The following is a 21775-nucleotide window of genomic DNA, read 5'->3' as shown; positions in this document are numbered from 1 at the left end:
TGAGTCCCGTTGCCTGATCTGCACGATACGGCCTGATCTGCAGGGACTCACCTTCACCAACCCAATTGACAAACAAAATGTTTTGCTATAGGAAATAGTTTTTGCCAAAAGAAGACTATTTTATCATGATTTAAATTGGACAACGATAGATCATCTTCTTCAGAGGAGCACGGTTTAATAAGTGTTGAAAACTACATCGGTAAACAATTATTTCGAATCAGTAAATAACTGGAGTCGGTGAACAATCAAAATAAGCCCAAAATACTTTTTAAATTTATTGTTTTATGCCATTAATCATCAGTAAAGTAACGGGAAAATTGGTTTTTTTAAACATCTACTTTTTTTGGTTAAATGAATATATAATTTACACAACTTCGGGACGTCAACAAAAATATATGGGCAGACACTTAAAATAAACATGTAGTTTTGGAGTTTAGTTCCTCTCATTGCTTTTAACTGCCAATTGTTTTTTTTGCTTACTCTGAACGACTTCATAGTTTCCTGAAGTATTCGAATCGGGGAGAGTTTTTTAGAACATCGTTTGGAATTCGAATCGCAGAGAGTTAAAAAAAAACTTTTTTGTGATTCGTATCGCAACCGCTCCCTTTAAGCCGCCATCTCTTTCCAGCAATGGATGATTTCTGCGTTAAGAGAGGCCTTCTGCCACGTTATAACGAAGCTGAGTTGTCAATAGAGTCGAATCTCAGTTGGAAGTGAGTAAGAGCTACTTGATTTGAAAAAAGGACGTGAAGGACGGCCAGGCGCATTTGTATATATTTTGTGTATTTTGGTCTTACTTTTTTGACCATCACTGTATTTTTCAGAGACAAACCAAAACTTTACTAGCTTTAGTTTTCTAAGTTATTTTTTTGCCAAAATATCTAGTTTGGCGATTATATTAAAATTTCGTTTTTAATGTCATTTTTATCAAAAATCACAAATACAAAAATGCGGTCAAAATAAGTCAATTATCGATTCTCCAAGTGTTTGAAGTGATGACCAAGTGATACTAGTTTGAAATGTTGAATGGCTTGAACGTAATCGACTTCCAACAACCATGCCTAACAACTTACCTATTTAGCAAATACGGCCATGGCGTTCTTTATGAATAAATAAGCATCACTGCCATTTTTATCAAACATACTTAAGACACCATTTTTGATGAGAAAACTGTACTTCCCAGTGTCGAGCTCTTAAGCTGATGCTCAATTATGAAATAAAAAAAACGCACAATAACACACACACTGCACGATCCATACGACCCGATTGCCAAGACACCATCGTTCGCCCGAGAAAGCTCTTGATGCCTTAGAATGATTGTGTCAAAAAGCCAATCATATTGATTGCAATCCGCAATATAGCGACAGCTAAATAGGAGTCAAATTTAGTTGCCTTTGCACCGCAACAATCCAGCGGGTCTCCGAGTCTGATTGATGTCCACAATTAGCATACAACCCGATGCAAAAGAAAGCCAATAATCTTGTCTCCCTCTCTTAAGCCTACCGAGCACACACACACACACGCATGCACGCGACTACCTGGTTAGCATTGGCCGCCCGTAACACCAGCTAATCCGATTTAACGTCGTCACCTTCGGCACGGTTTCGATTGGCAAAAGCCAACAGCAGGAGAAGGAAGAACAAAATCAGGTGCCAAAACTCGTTCACCGACCATTATAGCTGAACATTCCATCCCCTGAATATTTTGTGGCAAAAAATCATTTACACTCTGCGGTCGGCTTAAACTGACCACCAGTGGCCGGAGGATTGCCCACCGACCATTGAAGCGTTTCCCCCGATTTATCTGTTTCGGCTTCGGGAAGGATATTTTCCGTCCTCACCGTTGAATGAATTGAATGCAAATCGGGAAAAGCGGATTATGACACGTCTTTGCCTATCTTCCGTGCCGAGCCGCACGCACCAGCTTGACCACCACCGTTTGAGTCTTGCCGGCTCGTGCAGGAAAATGAATTCTTTTTTTTTTTTTGCTGATGTGCGGGAGTGTGAACAAAGAGAACAGATTACAGAGATCAATTGGACAAAGGTATTGTTGGGGGTACGATGGCGGATGCTTGCAGAAAGGGAAACCCTATTGTGATTCATTGTGATGTTGAACATTGATTGCAAGAGAAAGTTCAGACATGGAGTAAATACAGACTGCATCATTACTGACGATAGTCTATCCAGAATCGATGTCAATTATTGACACATATTAATGTGGTGGCAAAGGAAACTCCTGGATTGTGACAGATTTCTGTCTCCAAAATGTCTAGGCCTGACATTTACTGGTTTCCTTTAACTATTTGAAAGACCACTATGACTTTGAGAGGCCATTCAAGCCAGAGTCTATGAGGCCATGCAAGCCAATAACATCACAACGAAAGGTAACCAAAGAAACGGATTGGCGTCCTGGCCATGTCTACGCGACGCGCTCAACCCTAGACAGACAAAAAGAAGTAGTCAGAAGGGGGGATCCGTTAGCAGGGGTCCCATCCATTCAAGCCGTTCCTCCCCAGTGAAAACTGACTATCTTACTACTTCTTCTTCTTGGCTTAACGACCTCTAAAGCTGCTCCGGCCATCGAATGGCTTGCTGGACTACTGATACCACGTAGTTGTATAGTTAGTCATTACTACGGGGGGACGGTCCCGAATGGGATATCAATCCTAGTCGTGCCGTTTGAAGACCGTCGTCGTTGTCGTATAAACCACCGGCCCACCGTCTTACTACGTTGTATAAAAAAAACATCATATTATGGCCGGGATTCCGAGGTCATCCTTAAGTCAAGTACAAGAAAAATAAGAAACACCTCACATAATTTTTTACCGATTGACAGTGGTTACTTGAGGTAGAGCACACTGGTATCTTAATATCACGTTTGGCTTGAGCATGTTGATGATCAAGAATTGCTTTTTATGACAAGGATTCATCGGCTAACTTCAGGCAAACCTACCGAATTTGTTATTTAGATGTAGTGATGTATTAGCGATAAAATTGTCCAAAATCTTCAACTTTCAAACATTAAATCAGACGAGACAATTTTGACCAGCTGATCTATACGCCAGGAATAGGCGCAGGTGATTTGGAGATAGTTGTTAGAATTGTTAAAGAGTTCCTCCTCAACTTCTCTGCTTGTTGTCCGATATTCTCTGTCAACTGTGACCGCTCGCACAGCAGAGTCTTATCGATATATGTATATATCAGCACACTTTCACTGTCCCGCTAACATCTTAAAACCACATAATCTGGGAAATTCCATCCATTCCGACTAATCGTCATTCCCGTCATTCCCAACCATCTTCAAACGTTACCCAGCCGAGTGCAGCTCGAACCACCAATCGATTCTATTTGACTTTTCCATTATGTCACTCTCGAACGATGATTGCCAATCGCTTTTGCGTACCTCGTGCGCTCCTTACGCCGGCCACTGGCCTGCAGAAAGATATCAAGGCGATCCATCCTCACCCTCGGTCAGGTTGCATCCCACAACAACAAAAATTGGAAGGTGTATCCTGCCCAAAATTGGACTCCTCTTTCTGCTCCATCGTTCACCGACGAGGGGGCGTTACGGGCAAATTAGAAAGTTAACTTCAGACAAAGGTGGTGCGCATTGTTTCGCACCGATCACGGTATCGCCCACATTCCGCCACAGCCTAAACAAACAAATCCCGCGTCCGAGAGTACAGCGTCTTGGTTGCTTCGTCGCTGTTGGCCATGGGTAGCCAATAATGCGTCTGAAGAAGTCAGAGAAGGATTCGTCAGCAGCGCAATAAAATTGAGTATTTCTACCTGTTGTTCTTTCTGGACATCATTTCCCTTCATACATTCGGGGATGGGAATAAAACTTCTACCCATCCAGAACTCTACCTCGTCTAATTTGCATTGCTTTTACCTTTTAGCTGGGATCGAGTGTTGTATGATGGGCGATAGTGAAATTGTTTTATTACGGCTAAAAGAAAAAATGAGTCCCGTTCAGGATACACTAACTACTCGGCAGTTGGTTTTCAGGAGCCTTTGCCTACATTCTGCAAAACGGTGGCAATAGATATGCTCCGTACAATTCGTGCTGAAAGGCCGGCAATACAATAAAAATTAACTGCCACCAGCACTAGCTGCTAACGCTGGCGACGAGGATCGGAACAGGGAAACCAAACATACGCACGGGGCAATTATCATTGCACGAAAACACCCGATGCCTCCCAAGGACCCGGCAAAGTCCTGATGCCCCTTTTTGCCCCCAGGGGGTAGATTGATCCTCAGGAAGTCGGTGAAGCTCCCGGGCATGACGCTCGTGCTTCGTTTCGTCACGGAGTTTGGTTGGACGGCCGCCACCTTGCCTCAAAACTCCAGGGTGTCCTTCGTGTACGTGTGCTGACTCCCGGACTCCCGACTGTGGCGTACGAACTTTGGAAGCTGCTGTTCGTGGGCGAGTAATAAAACACAACACGCACCGATCGATCACAACCCTGCCGACCGTATCACCCGGAATGCAAATAAGCAATTGCAATTGTTTGTGAGTAAGCCGTTTTGGGGTGCGAGAGTGCGATGAGTTTTGCGTTTGCGTTTGCAGCTATATTTCATGCATGCGGGATGCATGTGGAAGAAATGGTAAATCTGCGCATAAAATGTTTGTTTATGGTATGCTGCCAAATTAGATTTGCTTGCACCAAACAAACAACAAACAGGACACAATGGCCAATTCGAGAAACATTTCTGTGTGCGTTGTATTCTGGGGTTTTGCTACCAGGTTATGACACAATGCCGTACCGATTGGTGCGTATATGCAGGACAAATAAACAAACGGTGCGCTCGTAAATCGATTCAAAGCCAGGTACCTCACTCGTAAAGGACGTAAAATTTCGGCGACAGTTTTACGGCACTTTTGGGTGAGGTTTTTGGGCCGCGTTGTGTCGATTGTCTTACCAATGCGTCTCGTTTGAATGTTGTTTTCATTAGCACCGAAGTCAAATGGTATGGCAGTAAGCATTAGATTTTAATTCTGCTTTGAATGTTTCAGCATAGCTGAAGGGTTTGGATGAGTTACTGTTGGCATCGGAAGCGAACGACATGACAGCAGCATTGGTTGACGTCGTACTCATACGTTATATTGATATTGCAGAGGTTCAGATCATATCTTTCGTAACTCGAATCTGGGACCTCGGATCTCGGACCCTGGATACCGGATTCTTGATCTTGGATCAAGACTGGAAACAACAATATTTATTTATGTTTCAACGCACAATATTACATTTGCCATGCTTCAAATCTCCGAATCACTGGTATTGGATCTCGAATTTCGTTTGACGGATCTTGAATCTCAGATCTCAATTACCGGATTAAAGATCTTGGTTACCAAGTTCCTACTTTCGGACTCTGGATATCTAAACTCGCGTCCCAGATCACGGATCTCTACTACCAGTGGAGGATTTTACCCCTCGGAGACTAAATCCCTAAGTGAAATGGAAATTGTTGATCCATTGATCACATTGAATCAACTGACCGACGGGAAGGTTCTCCGTGAATTCGGGAACAATTACTAGTTCGGGGCTTCTCGTATGCTGGATTCTTGTTACATTCAGATCTCGCATTCTGGATCCTTGCTTTCGGACTCAGATCACTGATTTCCGACTCAAGCAAAACAGTATTTTCGCAAACTGATCATTCTAGTTTATTTTAAGGAATCACTAGAGTTAGAAACCTTAAGCTCCATGTTCTGAATACCGTATGATTTCCATGTGTATTTTATTGTACAATGCTGGAAAGAAATCATCATCGTCAGTAGATCTTCTTCTTCCTAAGATCAGTGAGTTGGAAAGTCAGTCCTCGCTACGGAGGAACGATTCGAATGGGATTTGGAAGGCGGGTCCTGTTGTGTGGACTGGCGCTGCTGTCGCCTCTACCATGGGGCCATGTGGTAGATAACATCACCAAATATGATCGGCTAGAATAGTCTGAGTCAGTGAGCGAGAGTCGTGATGAAATGGTTGGTTTATGCTCCCAGAATGCAGCATTAGACCACAAATTCTCTAGACATGGAATTGCTCCATCACTGAAAGCCATGCTTTCGTCAAACAACGATAACAAACACACAAAACCATCCTTTGTAGCGTTTGATGTGTTGCCACTGTTAAGACCATCTTCCACTGTGGCAAGATAGTTTGCATCACATCACCAATAACAATGTGTTAAGAAAAAAAAAGTCGAACACTTTAGACAACGATTCCGGCCAAAGGGGTTACGAAAAAAAAGCGACTTAAATCAACATATTATTAACCTTTCATAATATTCCATTCACAACACAATCAGCCTCAGTCGAGACCGGTCAACCAATTTCACGTCTCAGAAGCGTCCTAAAAAAATGAACCAGAGTGTACTCTTCATTTCCTCCAGTGTTGCCGTGTTCAGCTTTTCTCTTGTAGCACCGTACAGTGCAATTGCCGTTTCCAAATTTTATTTATTTTCCCTCTGCCACACCATCAATAGCAGCAGCACCAGCAACAACAATTGCACAAATCATACGGTAGCGCATAATTGTAGCTTCTATTATACTCGCACTCAAACAGACCCATTATGGTGCCAAAGGGGTTAGAGCCTGGTTAGCGGGAGGAGGAAAGCACGAGGAAAGCATCCGGGAAGGTGCTTATTAATCGTTTTGAACTCAAACATTTAAAAGTGATGGGCCCTGGATGGATGGTCGATGATGGTTTGATTGACTGTGGTCTTTCGGGACCGAGCCACTGTGTGGCGCACCGTGGCGCACAATCATCATTCCCATCCCAATCGGTGCTGCTGCTGCTCCGCACACAACCGGGTACGGGTGACGCCTTCGATTTTGGACCATGGTACGAAAGGCTTGGAACCGGTGGGACAGCATTCCGAACGGAGGCAGAGACGGCAGCATCAGCAGCGACCATGATTTTCGAGCTGGCAATCTAAGCCACGCTCGTTGCTTATCCGCACCGGTTCGTCATCTCGTCCGGTGTCGGAGCTGGGCGAGAGATCGAGAAGAAACCCACCCCAAAGGTGTGACGATTTCCTCCCATCGAAATTTTCCCTAAACTTGCCGGCACTGTGTACGCGACTCTACCCGGTGAGGATAATTATATGTTTCCAGATCCTTTTCTTTCGGTGGCATTCTTTGCGAACGGGGGCAGGACGAGAATTTGAAAACAACTTCGTGTGCAATATCGGCGCAGTTTGGACCAATGTTGGATTTGAGTGCGTGAGTGCGTTTACTTAGCGCTACACTCCATGTTTGAGTTCAATGAAAATGGCACAAAAAGGCAAATATTTCCACTACAGAATAGACTATAAACATTAAAGATTATCGTTATTGCAGAAGAAAATGTTCTAGATATGTTCCTTTTGTGACTGTTTATGTAACTCGTTGTTTAAGCTACCCAAGTATACTAAATTTCCAAGAGCAATTGCTTCAAAATATAAATCAAGCTTAAGAAATTCTTTAAAAAAAATTGTCACCTCTTTACTGTAACACATAAAATTTAAATACGAGAATGAATCTTCACAAAATACACTCCAAAAATAACGAATAAAAGTTTAGAACACTGCGTACCAATGTTGACAGGATCAGGATTCGTAATATTCGAAGATGTTACATCCAAGAAATATTCGTACCAGATTGGGATTCTGATTCTATTGGAATTCGATCAGGATTCGATTCGGAATCGAACTCAATACATTCACTAAATCAATTATTTTTATGTTCTTTTTATAGATTGGAAATTCCATAACCGATTCAAAACTGGGCCAGCAATAGCTCTGGTTTGCGTTAAAATCTTGACTGTTCGGTGCCATTTTTACAGCAGGACGTAACTATTCAACTACGAGCAACTTTTTACAACCTTTTCTTTGACTCTACAACCATAAGAGTCTTCCTTTTCCTTATCTTTCCCTCAGAGTAAGATTTAAATATTCGAGGCAGGTTTCAAGTGGCGGAACCTATGGTAGAGGCGATAGCGGCCCCGGTCTTCACTCGGCGAAACTGGGGTTTAAATCCCATCCGGAAAGTTCCCCCGTGAGGACTGACTAACCAACTACGTGGTTATATTAAGTCTAGTAAACCTTTCGATGGCCGGCGTAGCCCAATAGGTCGTTAAGCCAGTATCATACCAGTCCTGAAAGCAGTGAGACGATCTGGACTGGATATGATACAGGTTCTTGTCGGAGCAGGTCGGTCTCGCTCTTCAGTCTGTCATCAACTTTTTCATCCTTTAAAGTTCTAAAAATATATAACAGCGTGTTCATACTTTACTCAAAGTCGAAGTAACATACGTAACGTAAAGAAGGCCTAATTTTTGCTTCGAGGATGTTTGAAACAAGATATTATAAGCACATCACTTACTTCTTCGACACGTAATCTACTATTGAAACGTCTCCACCTGAAGTACTTCCTCCCTACGATGCTGATCGTGATTATTAGATGTCTAAGCTTACACCTCATCCGATTAAGTAGCAACCCTGTATGGTAGGATTGCCTTGCAGCATAATGAAAAATGCTGGTGCAAGGTGCGCTCGATTTAAATCCCCTCTTTTTTGTTCATCAAATGTTCAAACTGTTCATGGTAAGGTGACTTGCACACTTGTAGAGAGTGATTCATACCATTTCGTGAAAAGAGACACCTAATAACACATAATGATGGACTGCCCACTTCATCATTCGGGCCAGATATTCATCCGAAAACGCATTTTTTTCAACACCCATCCATCCAACCTTCCAATTCGCACCCTGATGGACGTGAAAGTTTGATGAGGAAATTATCGACTTCCGACCATTTTACAAGCACGCTTTTGTCTTGCTTTGAAAATACTCGATCAAGCAATTAAGATAAACGTACAAAATAATTTACAATTTTGTATATTGGAGCAGCTACTTGGAATTGAAGCTGTTTGTCTTATAATGAAGAATAACTTAGTTGCGTATGTAACTCTTCTAACAATCAATATTAAATTAACCAAGCGTACAATAAACACTAACCTTTTCATTCTCATCAATATCTGCCGACTGGAAACTTAGTTTTATTGTATTCCTCGATCAAGAATATTTTTTTATACAACCATGTTAGCCATACCAAAATCAGCAGTGCCAACGAGCAACAGAAATGTAACAAATCAGCTGGCAGCGATGAGCTCATGGTCGAACTGTCTTAGATAGGTCCGGAGAGCTTGCAGCTATTACGCGCCGACAGAAAGGGTTTGAAATTAGGAAGAGCTAAAGGTCGAACGATTTCGTTGGAAGATATATCAAGCTTTGTTGGAGGCAAATCCACCACTGACCAGTTCTTAACTCTATGGCGAATCCTCTTGAAACTTTGAGAACACCAGATTCATACGCGACACCTGTTCATTAACTTCAAGGCTACCTACAATATTATAGATTGGACCAAACTTTGAAACAACATGCAACAGGACGGATTCCCTGGTACGCTGAAACGGCTTTTGAAGGCCACTATGGACGTGATGTAGTACAAGAGGAGAGTATGGAGCATGTCGTCGAAATTGTTGGACTTCGTCAACCGGGGCCAGAAGATTTTCACCCGATCCTTCCAATTCCTTGGCTTCACGGATGACATTGACATCATCCGACAGGCAACGCGGGGCCTCTTTGTCAAAGTACCTTGTTGTCAGTGACGTTAACTTTAATGGAGCCCGACTCGGAAGAAGACTATCACTTGAGGGCGACGATCTCGAGGTGGTAGAGGAGATCTTGCTTGGTACGATCGTAGCTATGAACAAGAATGTAAGAAATCCAAAAGCGTATTGTTCAGGAAAATCATGTCTACAAAATCCTGCGCTGAAGAAGACTTAAGCAATACACGAAATACACGATATATCGGACCTGAGATGTCTGAGGATCATTGCTCTAAGAGTACGAGTCCTAGACTATCTAGATGAAGCATGCCAATATGCTGGCCATTTTCGAATAGCGGGTGCTAAAGACTGCTACGGATGGCAGACTCATGCCCCACCATGAAAATAACTGAGAAAACGAGAAAACGTTAAGTTTTGATAGATATTCTCTTGTTGTCTAACAAGTTTTATCCATCAATTACTCTTCTAGTACTATAATTCCAGAATATACAGTGAACTTGTAATATCTAGAACCTACCGCATGTGAATAATCCTTCATTTGAAGCAGTTCTTCCTTCTAACTCCATCAATGTACATCTCATCGTTTCGTCTACTAATTCCGTTTCAAAAAGATACCAAAACCAAAACGAATGGAAGGATTAAGTGCATCTGAGGAGTGTTAAACACAGTTATCAAAACCAGATAGTTCAGACTCCTCTTGTTTATCGCTTTTTGTACAAATGAGAGCATATAAACTACCATTTTCCTAAGGCAATACCACAAACCTCGACTAAAAACCATGAGAAATTCAATTAACTGATCAATTACACATAGCCTTCAGCTGTAAAGCTTATGACCATTGATTGTAAGTAAAAAAAAACCTTCGAACCTTCTAGGCTTCTGTTTGTAGTTCTCAAAATTTCACAATTGAGCCAGATCCTTGGATACTTAGACGTGCTGTAGACTTCACACAACAACAAAAAAAAAACACTTTCAATGGCACCGGTACAGAAAAAGTCCCACACAGGCAGTATCACATGCAAATCGCCCTCTTTAGCCACTAGATTAAGTAAAGATCAATTAGTTTCAAGTGATTCTTAAGAAAACGGTTCCCAGAGCAACCGGACGAAGTACAAATTTTTACTCCTTGTTGGTCAAGGACCCGAGGCTGCTCTCCCGAGGCGGTGCATTAAGTTTGGTTCGAAATTCCATCAGTCGACGGTGAAAAAGGTGGGAAAATGACTTCATTGTCGGATCGGATACAACAAACTAAGGAAATCTCGTCGCACAGAGAGAGCGAGAGACAGAAAACGCAACATAAAGAAAACCAATCCGCCGAGCAATGGGTTCCAAAAGCGGGGAAAGAATCAACAAATTAACTTGCTCACAATGGATCTTGGCTTTGGAAGGATGAAAAAAAAACGGAAGCAAAAGAATCCATCACTTGACAAAACTTCCTGGTCCGCGGACGACTCAAGTGGCGACAGCGTCCCAAGCGTCTTAATTGCTGCGAAAGAACCTACATCCCACGGATTCTGTGTGGCCACAGAAACAGTGGGCTTCGCGGTAGTGTAAAACGCGGGACAACCTGGGAAGAAGGGCCTCGAACGAGTGGTCCATAAAAAAACGGACTCGCACACACACACATACATTTTCTGTGAACAATATTGAGAAAATGAGGAGCAAAAAAAACCCACCACAACAATCGCTAGCGGGCGCAATGAGACGATTTTTTGTTCACTTCCGCAAGATTTTAATCGCACATTACGTATCCCGGACGGATCGCGATCAATGAACGGGGGTACACAAAAAACGTACCTTCTTTCCGCTAAAGGGTCCGCTACGGGTATAGTGTGTTCCGCTTCCCGGTTGAAGGAGTTGTGTGCTTGAGCCGAGAACGAAGGTTCACGGACTGCATCGATAGCACCTCTCGGAGTGGCGGTGTCGCGGAACCGGCGAACCCTTGTTCTCGACGACGTTCGCCACTCGAGCGCGGGATCAAGTGCTGTTCAGCTCGAAATCGATTGCACTATTTTGCATTTGCGGTGTAGTTTTCGTGTGCTGCTTTTGCCCTTTTTTCACAAAAAAAAAACTGCAATGGATCCCGATCGTCGTCGATACGCTCTCGGTACCGGGAACCGAGTCCAGCCGTGGAACAACTTTACCGCGGGACGCGGTGGTACTTCGGTGCAATTGTTGGACGTAAAATGCCACCGGGACCGTTGACAACTGGACTAACTAAACCACTTAGGCGTGAATGCTGCCAGAATGCAATAGCGAGTAACCGATGAAGAGAAACAAAATGTGTAAGTAAAGTTTTCAATGGAAAATCGTTTATTCCAATGTTTCAAGGAACGATATATTTGCGTTTCGATTGGCGTACCATGTTTTAAATTGCTTGGCTCTTTGTGAATCACATTGCTCGCTTTTGTTGCTTTCGCCTCATTAAACCTTTCACAAAAAAACTTTTTGTAAAATTTAGAAAAAAAAGTTCAATGTTCTTTGATTATTTGAATCTGTATTCAAATAATCAAAGAAAACAGAAAACAAAAATGAAATGAAATATACTTAAGTAAAGAGAAAACTCATAGAAATCTTTAAAAAAAAATTCAATGATTGAACAAAACAAAAATAATTAAAACATAACTCTGCAATAAACAAATAAAAAAAATGAAGATATGATAAAATATACCAACACTAGCTTTCTAATGAAATTGTAGAACAACTAAAACAGATTTCATTTTTCTAATAAAATAGACAGCAAGAGTAAAAATAACTAGGTTTCTCTTTTGAGAATAAATGCAAAACAATTAATGTTAAATGTTAAATTATTTTGAAAATTAACAGAAAATCTAAAGCTGCAATCAATAGGGTTTTCTTTTAAAATAAACGTTTTACAGGCAAGTAACGTTGAAGAATAGAACTTTAAGAAAAATCGAAAGTATAGATGACACAAATTCACCTGTAATATTAAAATAAAAAAAATTAATTAAAATATATTAACATAACTGTCATGCACCGGGTCAAGGGAAATTTCAAGCTATTGAAATCGATGTGAACTTGTAAAAAAAATCGATGTGAACTTGTGTCTCCGTTGCTCCGTGAAGGTAGCTTATGAATAAACCATGTTCTCAACAAGCGATTGCAAAGCGAGAAAATTTCACGAACTAACATGAGAACCTGAAAATCGCATTTTGAAATCTCGGGTTAGCAAATACGGCAAAGCCGTTCTTTATGAATAAAAAAAATCTTATACTAATACTTTCTTATACTGATATACTGAGTTCAATACTTTTCTGCTTTTTAAATGAAAAAGTCATTGGAAGCCAGAAAGACTAAATATGCTCGAAAGTAAGCGTTTGTGGATTTATTGTAATTTCCATTTTATGTTCCTTTTCTGTTACTAAAGATGGCAATCGGTAAACAATACGGTCAGGCCATCCTTCACGAAATAAGAAAAATAAAGGATGGCAATCGGTAAGTGAGCTAGATTAAATAAGAGAGTGTTGAATAATATATGTATTTGCAAACAATAACGCCTCTAGTTTGGTAATTTATGTCACCGCGGACTACGACCTCGGAGGCAAGCAAAACAGTATTTAAAACATCAAAATCTCATGCTATAACATTGTAAAAGTATTAAGACTTTAAATTAATAGTGAATTTAAGAACAGACTGCTGCTCTTCATGTACTCAATGTGTCAAATAATAAATATAAAAAAAGGCTACCGTGTTTCTTCTCTCATCGTAATTAAATTGTCAATAATCAATTACGAGCTCAAAGCTAAGGTTCTAAAACGTTCCAATTCTTCCCAACTGCGACTGGAATTTATTATAACCAACCTTTGAAGAAAACCCGGTGGGAAACCGTTTCCCATATCTCCGTGTAAACGGGACCGGCGGGTGGGCCCGGCTCGGAACTCAGCAAAAGTATTCCATCATGCTCAAACTTACACGAAAGGTGCGTACACGCCGATCGTGGTCCACATGTAAAGATCAAATTACGTACGGGTTCAGACCCTTTTCTCACACACACAGACGCACTGCAGACAGGGGCGAAGGATGGCTTAAGTTGGGGTCGGTGTGAAAAAAAGGATTGAGGGCAATGCGTGGCTGTGATTCCTGGCGTGCACTATTGTGAGGGTTAATTGACCACTTTTCTCCTTAATACCCTTTCATGGGTATGGGGCTCTGCATGCTGCTGTGACATCCGGTTGCTATAGTGACTGTTGCCAACGAATGTCCGGCACCTAATTTTCTCGGTGGGCTTTAGCCTTGAAAAAAAATTGAATATAGGAGAACGGAAAAGCACTTGACTTGGAGGGCTCTATGTGGAGAAGAGTGAGGAAGCTATTAAAATTCAACAAAAGTTTTATTCTAAATTCAAATATTTATCTTTGTATACATTACATTACTAGGACTTGAATTCTAAAAATTTGGGCATTACATCAACCAGTTTCGCTTTTGTAGCAAATTACAATTCTACTAAAATTCATATTATGTATAAATGTAATTTAAACAGTCCCAACTGTTAGCAGAAAAGTGGTTAAATTCAACGCACCGCTTGAATTTCGCATGTTCTAAAATCGTTTCGTCGTCTATGGACACCCTTTCTACCGACGCGGCGAAAATGGGGCGAAAATGAATCCGAACGAAACCCGAGCTGTCACAATAACCGGCCGCTTTCAACGGGAAACAGTTTGTTTACATTCTAGTTTCTGTACAAAAAATCGTAGAAAAACCGCACATTTCGTTTGAGAAAAGTGATTAAAGTTTATTAAATATTGCGTACACAAGTCGCAATACAACGTCAAAATGGTGGACCGGCACGATCAAACGTTGATGGACAAATCGATGCGTTCGGTTTTCGGTACGTAGTTGGCGGAGTGTGCCATTTCCTAGTTGCAATAATCCTGTGTTTTGAAACCTTTTCCAGTTGGAAACATCCCGTACGAAGCGACAGAAGAAAAGCTTAAAGATATTTTTTGCGAAGTAGGACCAGTTCTGTCACTAAAGTGAGTATCCGAGCGCTCTGTTGTGTGTCCGAAAACCATGTAAAATCTATTCTCTCTACCCTCTACACAGATTGGTGTTTGACCGGGAAAGCGGTAAACCGAAAGGATATGGCTTCTGTGAGTACAAAGACCAGGAAACGGCGCTCAGCGCAATGCGAAACCTGAACGGATACGAATTTGGCGGACGCGCGCTACGAGTGGACAATGCTTGTACGGAAAAATCGCGCATGGAAATGGCCGCCTTACTGCAAGGCCCACAGGTAGAAAATCCTTACGGGGAAGAATGTGACCCATCAGAAACACCTGACTTGATTGCGAAAGCCGTCACAGGTCTGCAGCCGGACCAGATGTACGAACTGATGCGACAAGCGAAGGCCTGCATCCAGAACGATCCACACGAGGCGAGAAATATGTTGCTGGAAAATCCGCAGCTCACGTACGCCTTGCTTCAGTCGGCTGTCGTTATGCGGATTGTCGATGCACACACGGCGCTTTCGTTTCTCCATCCTCGACACACTATGCCTCCGGTACTGACGGAAGACCCGATCAGTGTTCTGCCCGTGCACGATTCCATTCTTCCTTCGTTTGGACCGGACGGGCACGGTGGCCCAATGCAGGGTACGTTTCACGATAGCGACGAACGCCATTTGCTCAACGATCGAGGCATACCACCGCAAGTACCGGTTGCAATGGACATGGATTTGCGCATGATAGATCCATTCCTGGTACAGGGGAATGGTCCTGAACCTAGCTTTCCCGCGCCAGTTGATATTCGACCACAGCGTCCCGTTGATCCACGGTTGCTAAAAGATCCACGTTTGGAGGCAGCATCGGTTGCATCAACTTCAGCAGCTGGATTGCCAATAGGAAACAAACCTCCAATGGTACCACCATCGGCATTGGTAGATCATACAGCAAGCGAAGCGGGATCAAAGTCGAAACCCGGTTCAAATGATGCATCGGATCAAGAAAAGGCGGCCCTTATAATGCAAGTGTTACAGCTTTCTGACGAGCAGATTGCTCTACTACCACAAGACCAGCGTGCTAGCATTCTTGTATTGAAGGAACAAATTTCACGAAATGCTCCAAAATGAATCGGAGAAATCAACATGAAAATTAGAATACTAAGATTGAAATGCAAATAAAGAGGAACTGCACATAACAATGTCATCTCTGTATTGTCTTCAATCTGGCGTTAGAGAGACCCATCCGATGCTCGGAGATGGAAATCCAGATGCTCTCCTACGTAGCAGAAGGTTAGCAAAGGATCGATCAATCGGCCAAAGTCCTCGGGATGGAGACTAGCGAGGCGGAAACCAAAACGATCGTGAAGCCATCATCAGCCATTTCCATAAATACTGATTAACTCAAAACTTATTTACAGCCCGGTCAGAGGAATTATTGGTGGTAGAGGCGATAGCTACGTTGATATTCAAACGATACGATCGGAATTCTAATCCCACCCAAATGATTCTCCCGTTGTTAGGAAGGATTTTCCAACTACGTGGTATCAACAAGTCTGATATGTTAGTCGATGGCCGGCGTGACTTAGAATAAAAGTTCGTTAAGCCAAGCAGACAGGATCGTATCTTTGAAGTCGTAAAAAAATCATGTATCGTGGGTCAAAATATACCACCGCAAACAGCATAGATGTTAAGCAACGCGCGCATCTCTGAGGCAAAGACTCTTCCCACCTCTGGCGAAGTCCTCTTAGTCACAGTTGAGACACTAAAGCTGCGATCTCACCATCTTGCAGTTTATTAAACTTGACAGCCTCCGATGAGGTAGTCATGTAATGAACAAAGCACTGGTCGCCTCCATAGAAAGAGGAGTCCTTCAAAAAGCCCGGGATATTGGATTAGCAGGCGACAGAGCTACAGCAGTTTCAAAGGTTCCTACAAGTGATGGACGAATCCTCATTTTTTCCTATGTTGGATTTTCTCCGACAGGACCAAAAGATGGATTGTTAGCCCACAAACATTTAAGTGTGCCAGGCACCTCTTATGCTCATGCGAAAGCGTGTTCTCCAACACAGGACAAATGCTGCGAAATCGATTGGGACGACTCAAAGTAAAGCCAATAATCTTTTTTCGATGTAGTTATGAGGTCAAATGATAATAAAAATAGAACGATGAAACATGAAACTGTGGCGAAGATGTTGATATTGATGCAAAAATATAATGTGGAGAATGTGAAAGGGGACACAGGAATTATTCCGGAAACGACAGCCATTTCGATTTCAATTTTAAATCCAAAGTTAAATCCCGAAAAATCAGAAATAGACAACAAAGTAGTCTGCAGTTGGCTCGGGAGCAATCCGGAGTAACCTTCAGTGCACTCCGGTGTTGAATTCAGAGATACTCCAGATTACGTCGAAGTCAACTCCGGATTTAACTTCGTTTAATGCGGTTGTCCCGCTTAGTAGGTAAATAAGTAGCACATTAAAATGCAAATTTTCACTTCAAAAGTTTTTTTACCGCATTGAATCGAATTGCAATTTTTCATTCCCTTCTCAAAGCCGATTCCCACACACCCGGATCGTGTTGGTCTAATGGCTAAGGTTCATTAAAAAATAACAACACCCGAGCACAATGAGCGACATTCGACTTTTCCTTTACAACGCACCCGTCAGAAACACAATCGACGCCGTCGATTGATTTTCCTTCCACAAAGCCACAAATCCATTCAAATCAGATACATGCGGAGAAGGGTCCTGCACGTACCGAACTTTCCTCTCAATCAAGCTTTTATCCTTGGAAGGAATAAAGAGAGAGAAAACTTACCTGCCCACACACACACGCGCGCGCCCTTCCTCATTCTACATCCGAGATGCCGTAGAATGGCGAAGGGCTGACAGGAGCTCAACATTTATTTGAATAGGATTCGCAGGAATAACAGCTTCAACGAACAGGATCGGGGACTTTTTTTTTCTTCACTCGGCTGAAAAACATGTCAAAAAAAAGAAAAGGGAAAACACTATAATTGAAGCAAAACAAGGATAAAGATAGAGAAGAAAAATAACATCATTTCTAATAATACAACCTTTACGAGCCCATTGCATGTCGGGGGTGAGAGGCTGAAGAAAAGAGAGAAGAAAAAAAAAACGCCCACTATGTCACCGGAACCGCTCGCCCTTTCTTCACAAACAAAAGGCCCAACAAGGTGACGATTATTGAAATCGAATATCCTGTGTCGGTCTGAATCGGAACACGTCCGGGGGAATACAGGGAACATCAAGAATGAAACGGTGCGAATACCCAAAGGGGGTTGCTAGAACTCTCTTTAAAAAGTGTCAAATGCAATCCATGCCTGAAACCACGCATTTTAACGCCCATTTCCGGATGCAATGGGTGCGTGCGTGTTTGATAATGAGTTTGATGAGGCGAGGACCGCAAGTAAAATGTGTCACTGTGTCTGACTGAGTTTGGTCCGGTAATTTGTGTGGAACATTCATTTGGGTAGCAAACATCGATTCCTGCGTCTTCTGCACTCATTATTTCACCAATTCAACGATTTTCTCTGTGGACTCACCTCCCCTTGGCAGGTCCTTTTATAGAGGACCTATTTTTTATATGGATCCAAATGCTCAATCAAATCCAAAAATTCTGCGGCCAACTTTAAATCATGATGGTGATCATGTTATGGTTTGGGATGCCTTTAGTGTAAATTGCATCAAAAACTTGACGATGATTCACTCTACAATGGATCGGTTCAAGTATTTAAACATTCTGAAAAATTAACTTGAAAGCAAATGCAGTAAAATTGGACGATTAATCAAATTTTCAGCGCAAAACATACTTCTAATTTGGGCATGGGATGATTGCTGCATAGCATCAAAACAATGCTTCGCATCCGCCCAAGTCTACGGGCATCAAATCCTGTTGAGAATTTAAGAAAATTTCTTCTAAAACAATTTAAAAATTGAGTTTTTCGATTAAAAGGTGTTGTTTTTTATAAAATCCATCCTGGTTGATGATACCAATACACTGTACTACTTTGTGGAACAAATAAAACATTTGCTTTGATTGGTTGAACATGTGTCATCAATTATTTTGTATTCCCGTCTTTGCTGTACGGACAATTTCAGACGCAATTGTACTTCCTTATTTTTGTACATCCTGATTCCCATTCGTGCCATTGCTACCGTAAATATCTTCCTTTTCCAACAAATTCCATTCATACCAATATCATCCCACCTACAATAGACGACACTTGGCTTCCCACGTCCCTTTTTACAAATCGTTCCAAGAAACGGTTGGCCAAACAAAAGGGATTACACACTGCACTTTCACACCTTTTTTTCGGATCTTTTTTCCGGCATGCATTTTTTCGCATTGTTGTGTTACCGTACAGATATTTTTGTTTTCTCTCAATTATACGCTTTTATTAGTGTTGAATTCCCTTCTTTTTTTGTTACCAAATGCAGCACCAAATGCTGCTTTACCTTTTACCCATGTTGATGTGATGAATGTATGTAGTTTTAGTTTTAACTTATACTATACGTGTTCCTTAAGACGATGACGTTTCTCGTCACTTGCTACCGTAAATTCGACGTAATAATTATCACCAACGCTCTGTGGATCGTCAATGTGTAAGTACGGACCGGCATAGTCTGTAGGATACGGTGAGAAAAAATACTTTTGATTAGTTCTGATGGTCAACTCCTCACGAGAGCCTCTCATCAGTACTCACGTTCCATCGGATTCCACTGAACAGTGAGATGTGCCGACTTTGGAACTCCTTCCGATGCGAACGACGTCCACAGATCAACCATCAGCTTTGCCATGGCAGTATCATTTTCGTTTAGCTTATCCGGCTTTCCCGGTGGATAAGGAAACAAGTACAGCTTATCGTTCGAATGATGTACTCCACCATCAAACGGATAATGAGATGTATCGCTACCATACCCAAACCGTGTGTGCTCTCCGACATAATCAAATGAATAAAGATATGTTGAATTTGGGCTCGTTCTAGCATTAGCTTGAGCTTCACGTAACAGTGGCGCTTTTATCAATATGGTTCCTGCCAACTGAAAAAAAAAATTACAAGAATTTAATTTTATACCTCAGAAGTTACTTTAAACCGATCCTTAACTTACATCAATTAATCCATCTGCTAGCTCACCAAAATCCCCACTTTCTAGCTCTTTCCCGGAGAACAAAGTTCGCATCTCGTACCCTCCCAGCGCACCGGTTGGATCCCGGGCTCCGAGAAACTTGTTCACTTCATCAACAAGAAAATACTTTATGAATTTGGCATCATCTAGCTTCCCGGTGCGTTTGAAATGATCGTACACGGAGGTTAAAAGGAACGTTCCCTCGTGCTTCGTCACACCCGCCATCATCGGTATGTTATTCCTTATCTTGCCCTGCTTCATACATTCCCACGGAGTTTGCGGTAGAAATCCGTGATAGTCTTCCGTCACGAGCCGATTCCCACCGACATGGTCCAATCCTTCCGCTATGCTTTTCTGCACCTTTAAGTCAATGAAGCTACGCAAAAGTGTCCAAACGTCCACCTGCTGAAGAAATGCTTCAATCTCATCCAGCGTAGCGTTCGCGTGCAAACCGGCATTGATTGCGATACCAGTGGCACTACCGATCGGATCCTTGTCCCATACCCATGGCGATGCAGATCCGGCCGATTGCAGTATCACTTTGTGGAACAATCCGTCCGACACTTTGGGGCTGTACATTAGCGCCGAAATAGCGGCCGCACCGGCCGATTGTCCAAAGAGCGTAACATTGTTCGGATCGCCACCGAATCGATCGATGTGCTGCTGTATCCATTCTAGGGCTAGCGTTAAATCCATAAGCCCTGCATTTCCCGGTATGCGTTCCGTTTTCGTCGAAAGAAATCCTAACGGACCCAATCGATACTGTACCGTCACCAGTACGACATCGCGCTCCATCAGATATTCGGCTGTTTGGTTCTTGGCACTGCCCTCATGGAATCCTCCACCGTGGACGAAAACCATCACTGGTCTGCGGGCTGCCAGCTATTGGACAGCAATATCAAATAAATTAACCGTCACGTTATCGTTGCTCAATCCAATACTCACATCCGAGCTGTAAATCGACACAGTCAAACAATCTTCCACATCCCCTACAAACGCTTTGCCGGTAAACTGAGAGATAAGCTTCATCTGCGGGCAAGGCATCCCGTGACGTGTCGCATCTTTGATTCCTTGCCATGGGGCAACCTTTTTCGGAGGCTAGAAGAATATTCATCAGTAAAGTGCCGGGCGCTGATAATACTCGCTCACCTTAAACCTGTTCTGACCGCCAGTGGACTGCGCATATTGTACGCCCAAGAATTGAGAGAACTCGCGCCCCGTCCAGGCACTCTTACCAGTGGAGCCTTGTAACGCTCCCAAACCGGCCAAATTCACAATCGGAGAACTGTTTTCTGCTTCCGGGCTGGTCATGACGAGCAGCAAATGACTAAGTACTACGGAAAGGGTTAAACACGAAAGATAAGCCATCAAATTGTGTTGCTTTTTTCCCTCGAGTTCCGTAACGAAGATCCACACAACGAAACTCGCTACTGATTCCTACCGATGCCAAAACAAAACTGAACTGAAGATCAACCGTTGGGGAAAGTAGATCACCGCTGTTGTGTTCCAGGTTTTCGAAGATCGTTTGCTAACTAACAAGTAATATTCTTGTGTTTACGGTGCCTGGAGCAGGCTAACAGCTGATGAGAACCGGTTTATCATAAAGATTGTGGGTGCTTATCATAATTTTTGTTGCGGTGTTCCATGAAGGGGAGCGCGGAGCAACGAATCAACACAGTGGAGCACTTTCTGGACAAGCACGTTGACGGTTGAGCATGTTTTGTTTGAATATTTGAAAATTTGAATTTTTCGGTAGCTTACAACGGAAACAAGAATTATAAAAAATATAAATTTTGCATAGCATAAACATGATTTATAAAATCTTACAGTTAATCTAGTTTATAAAAACAGTCAACACATGCGGTGGTGATAATACGGCGCAAGCCGTCATGCTTCAAATAAATGAATAAGTATATAAATAAATCTTACAGTATCTTACAAAGCATATACATAATTTATAAAATGAACTTTAATCTATGAAGTTAAAGATGAAGTTGCTAGCAATAAAATACAGATCTTAAAATATACATTTACACCAATCAATCAAGAATTCAACA

General features: G+C 42.2%; 2 protein-coding genes across 2 annotated transcripts; one reads left to right on the top strand and one right to left on the bottom strand.

The window, feature by feature from the left end:
- Positions 1-14393: 14393 nt before the first annotated feature.
- Positions 14394-15696, top strand: LOC126556155 (cleavage stimulation factor subunit 2-like). The gene is made up of 3 exons (XM_050211377.1): positions 14394-14457; positions 14524-14602; positions 14673-15696. The coding sequence occupies exons 1-3, from the start codon at positions 14403-14405 to the stop codon at positions 15694-15696; spliced, it is 1158 nt and encodes a 385-aa protein (XP_050067334.1). The 5' UTR covers positions 14394-14402.
- Positions 15697-19098: 3402 nt separating this feature from the next.
- LOC126556510 (glutactin-like) lies at positions 19099-21091 on the bottom strand. Its single transcript, XM_050211773.1, has 5 exons — positions 20868-21091; positions 20664-20816; positions 19701-20600; positions 19295-19631; positions 19099-19214 (listed from the first exon to the last, which is right to left on the bottom strand). The coding sequence occupies exons 1-5, from the start codon at positions 21084-21086 to the stop codon at positions 19099-19101; spliced, it is 1725 nt and encodes a 574-aa protein (XP_050067730.1). The 5' UTR covers positions 21087-21091.
- Positions 21092-21775: the final 684 nt, after the last annotated feature.

This window comes from Anopheles maculipalpis, chromosome 2RL (assembly GCF_943734695.1).
Source record: "Anopheles maculipalpis chromosome 2RL, idAnoMacuDA_375_x, whole genome shotgun sequence".
In the NCBI taxonomy this organism is placed as follows: domain Eukaryota; kingdom Metazoa; phylum Arthropoda; class Insecta; order Diptera; family Culicidae; genus Anopheles; species Anopheles maculipalpis.
The sequence above is the reverse complement of the archived record's forward strand: the minus strand, read 5'-3'. Positions and strand labels throughout refer to the sequence as shown.

Bases quoted from the DNA above. Each gene is read 5' to 3' on its own strand.
- LOC126556155 (XM_050211377.1), top strand. From the start codon at position 14,403: ATGGTGGACCGGCACGATCAAACGTTGATGGACAAATCGATGCGTTCG. The intron at 14,458-14,523 runs GTACGTAGTTGG...AACCTTTTCCAG, and splicing joins ATCGATGCGTTCGGTTTTCG to TTGGAAACATCCCGTACGAA. The intron at 14,603-14,672 runs GTGAGTATCCGA...CCCTCTACACAG, and splicing joins GGACCAGTTCTGTCACTAAA to ATTGGTGTTTGACCGGGAAA.
- LOC126556510 (XM_050211773.1), bottom strand. From the start codon at position 21,086: ATGGCTTATCTTTCGTGTTTAACCCTTTCCGTAGTACTTAGTCATTTG. The intron at 20,817-20,867 runs GTGAGCGAGTAT...ATATTCTTCTAG, and splicing joins GCGGTCAGAACAGGTTTAAG to CCTCCGAAAAAGGTTGCCCC. The intron at 20,601-20,663 runs GTGAGTATTGGA...GCTGTCCAATAG, and splicing joins TGTCGATTTACAGCTCGGAT to CTGGCAGCCCGCAGACCAGT.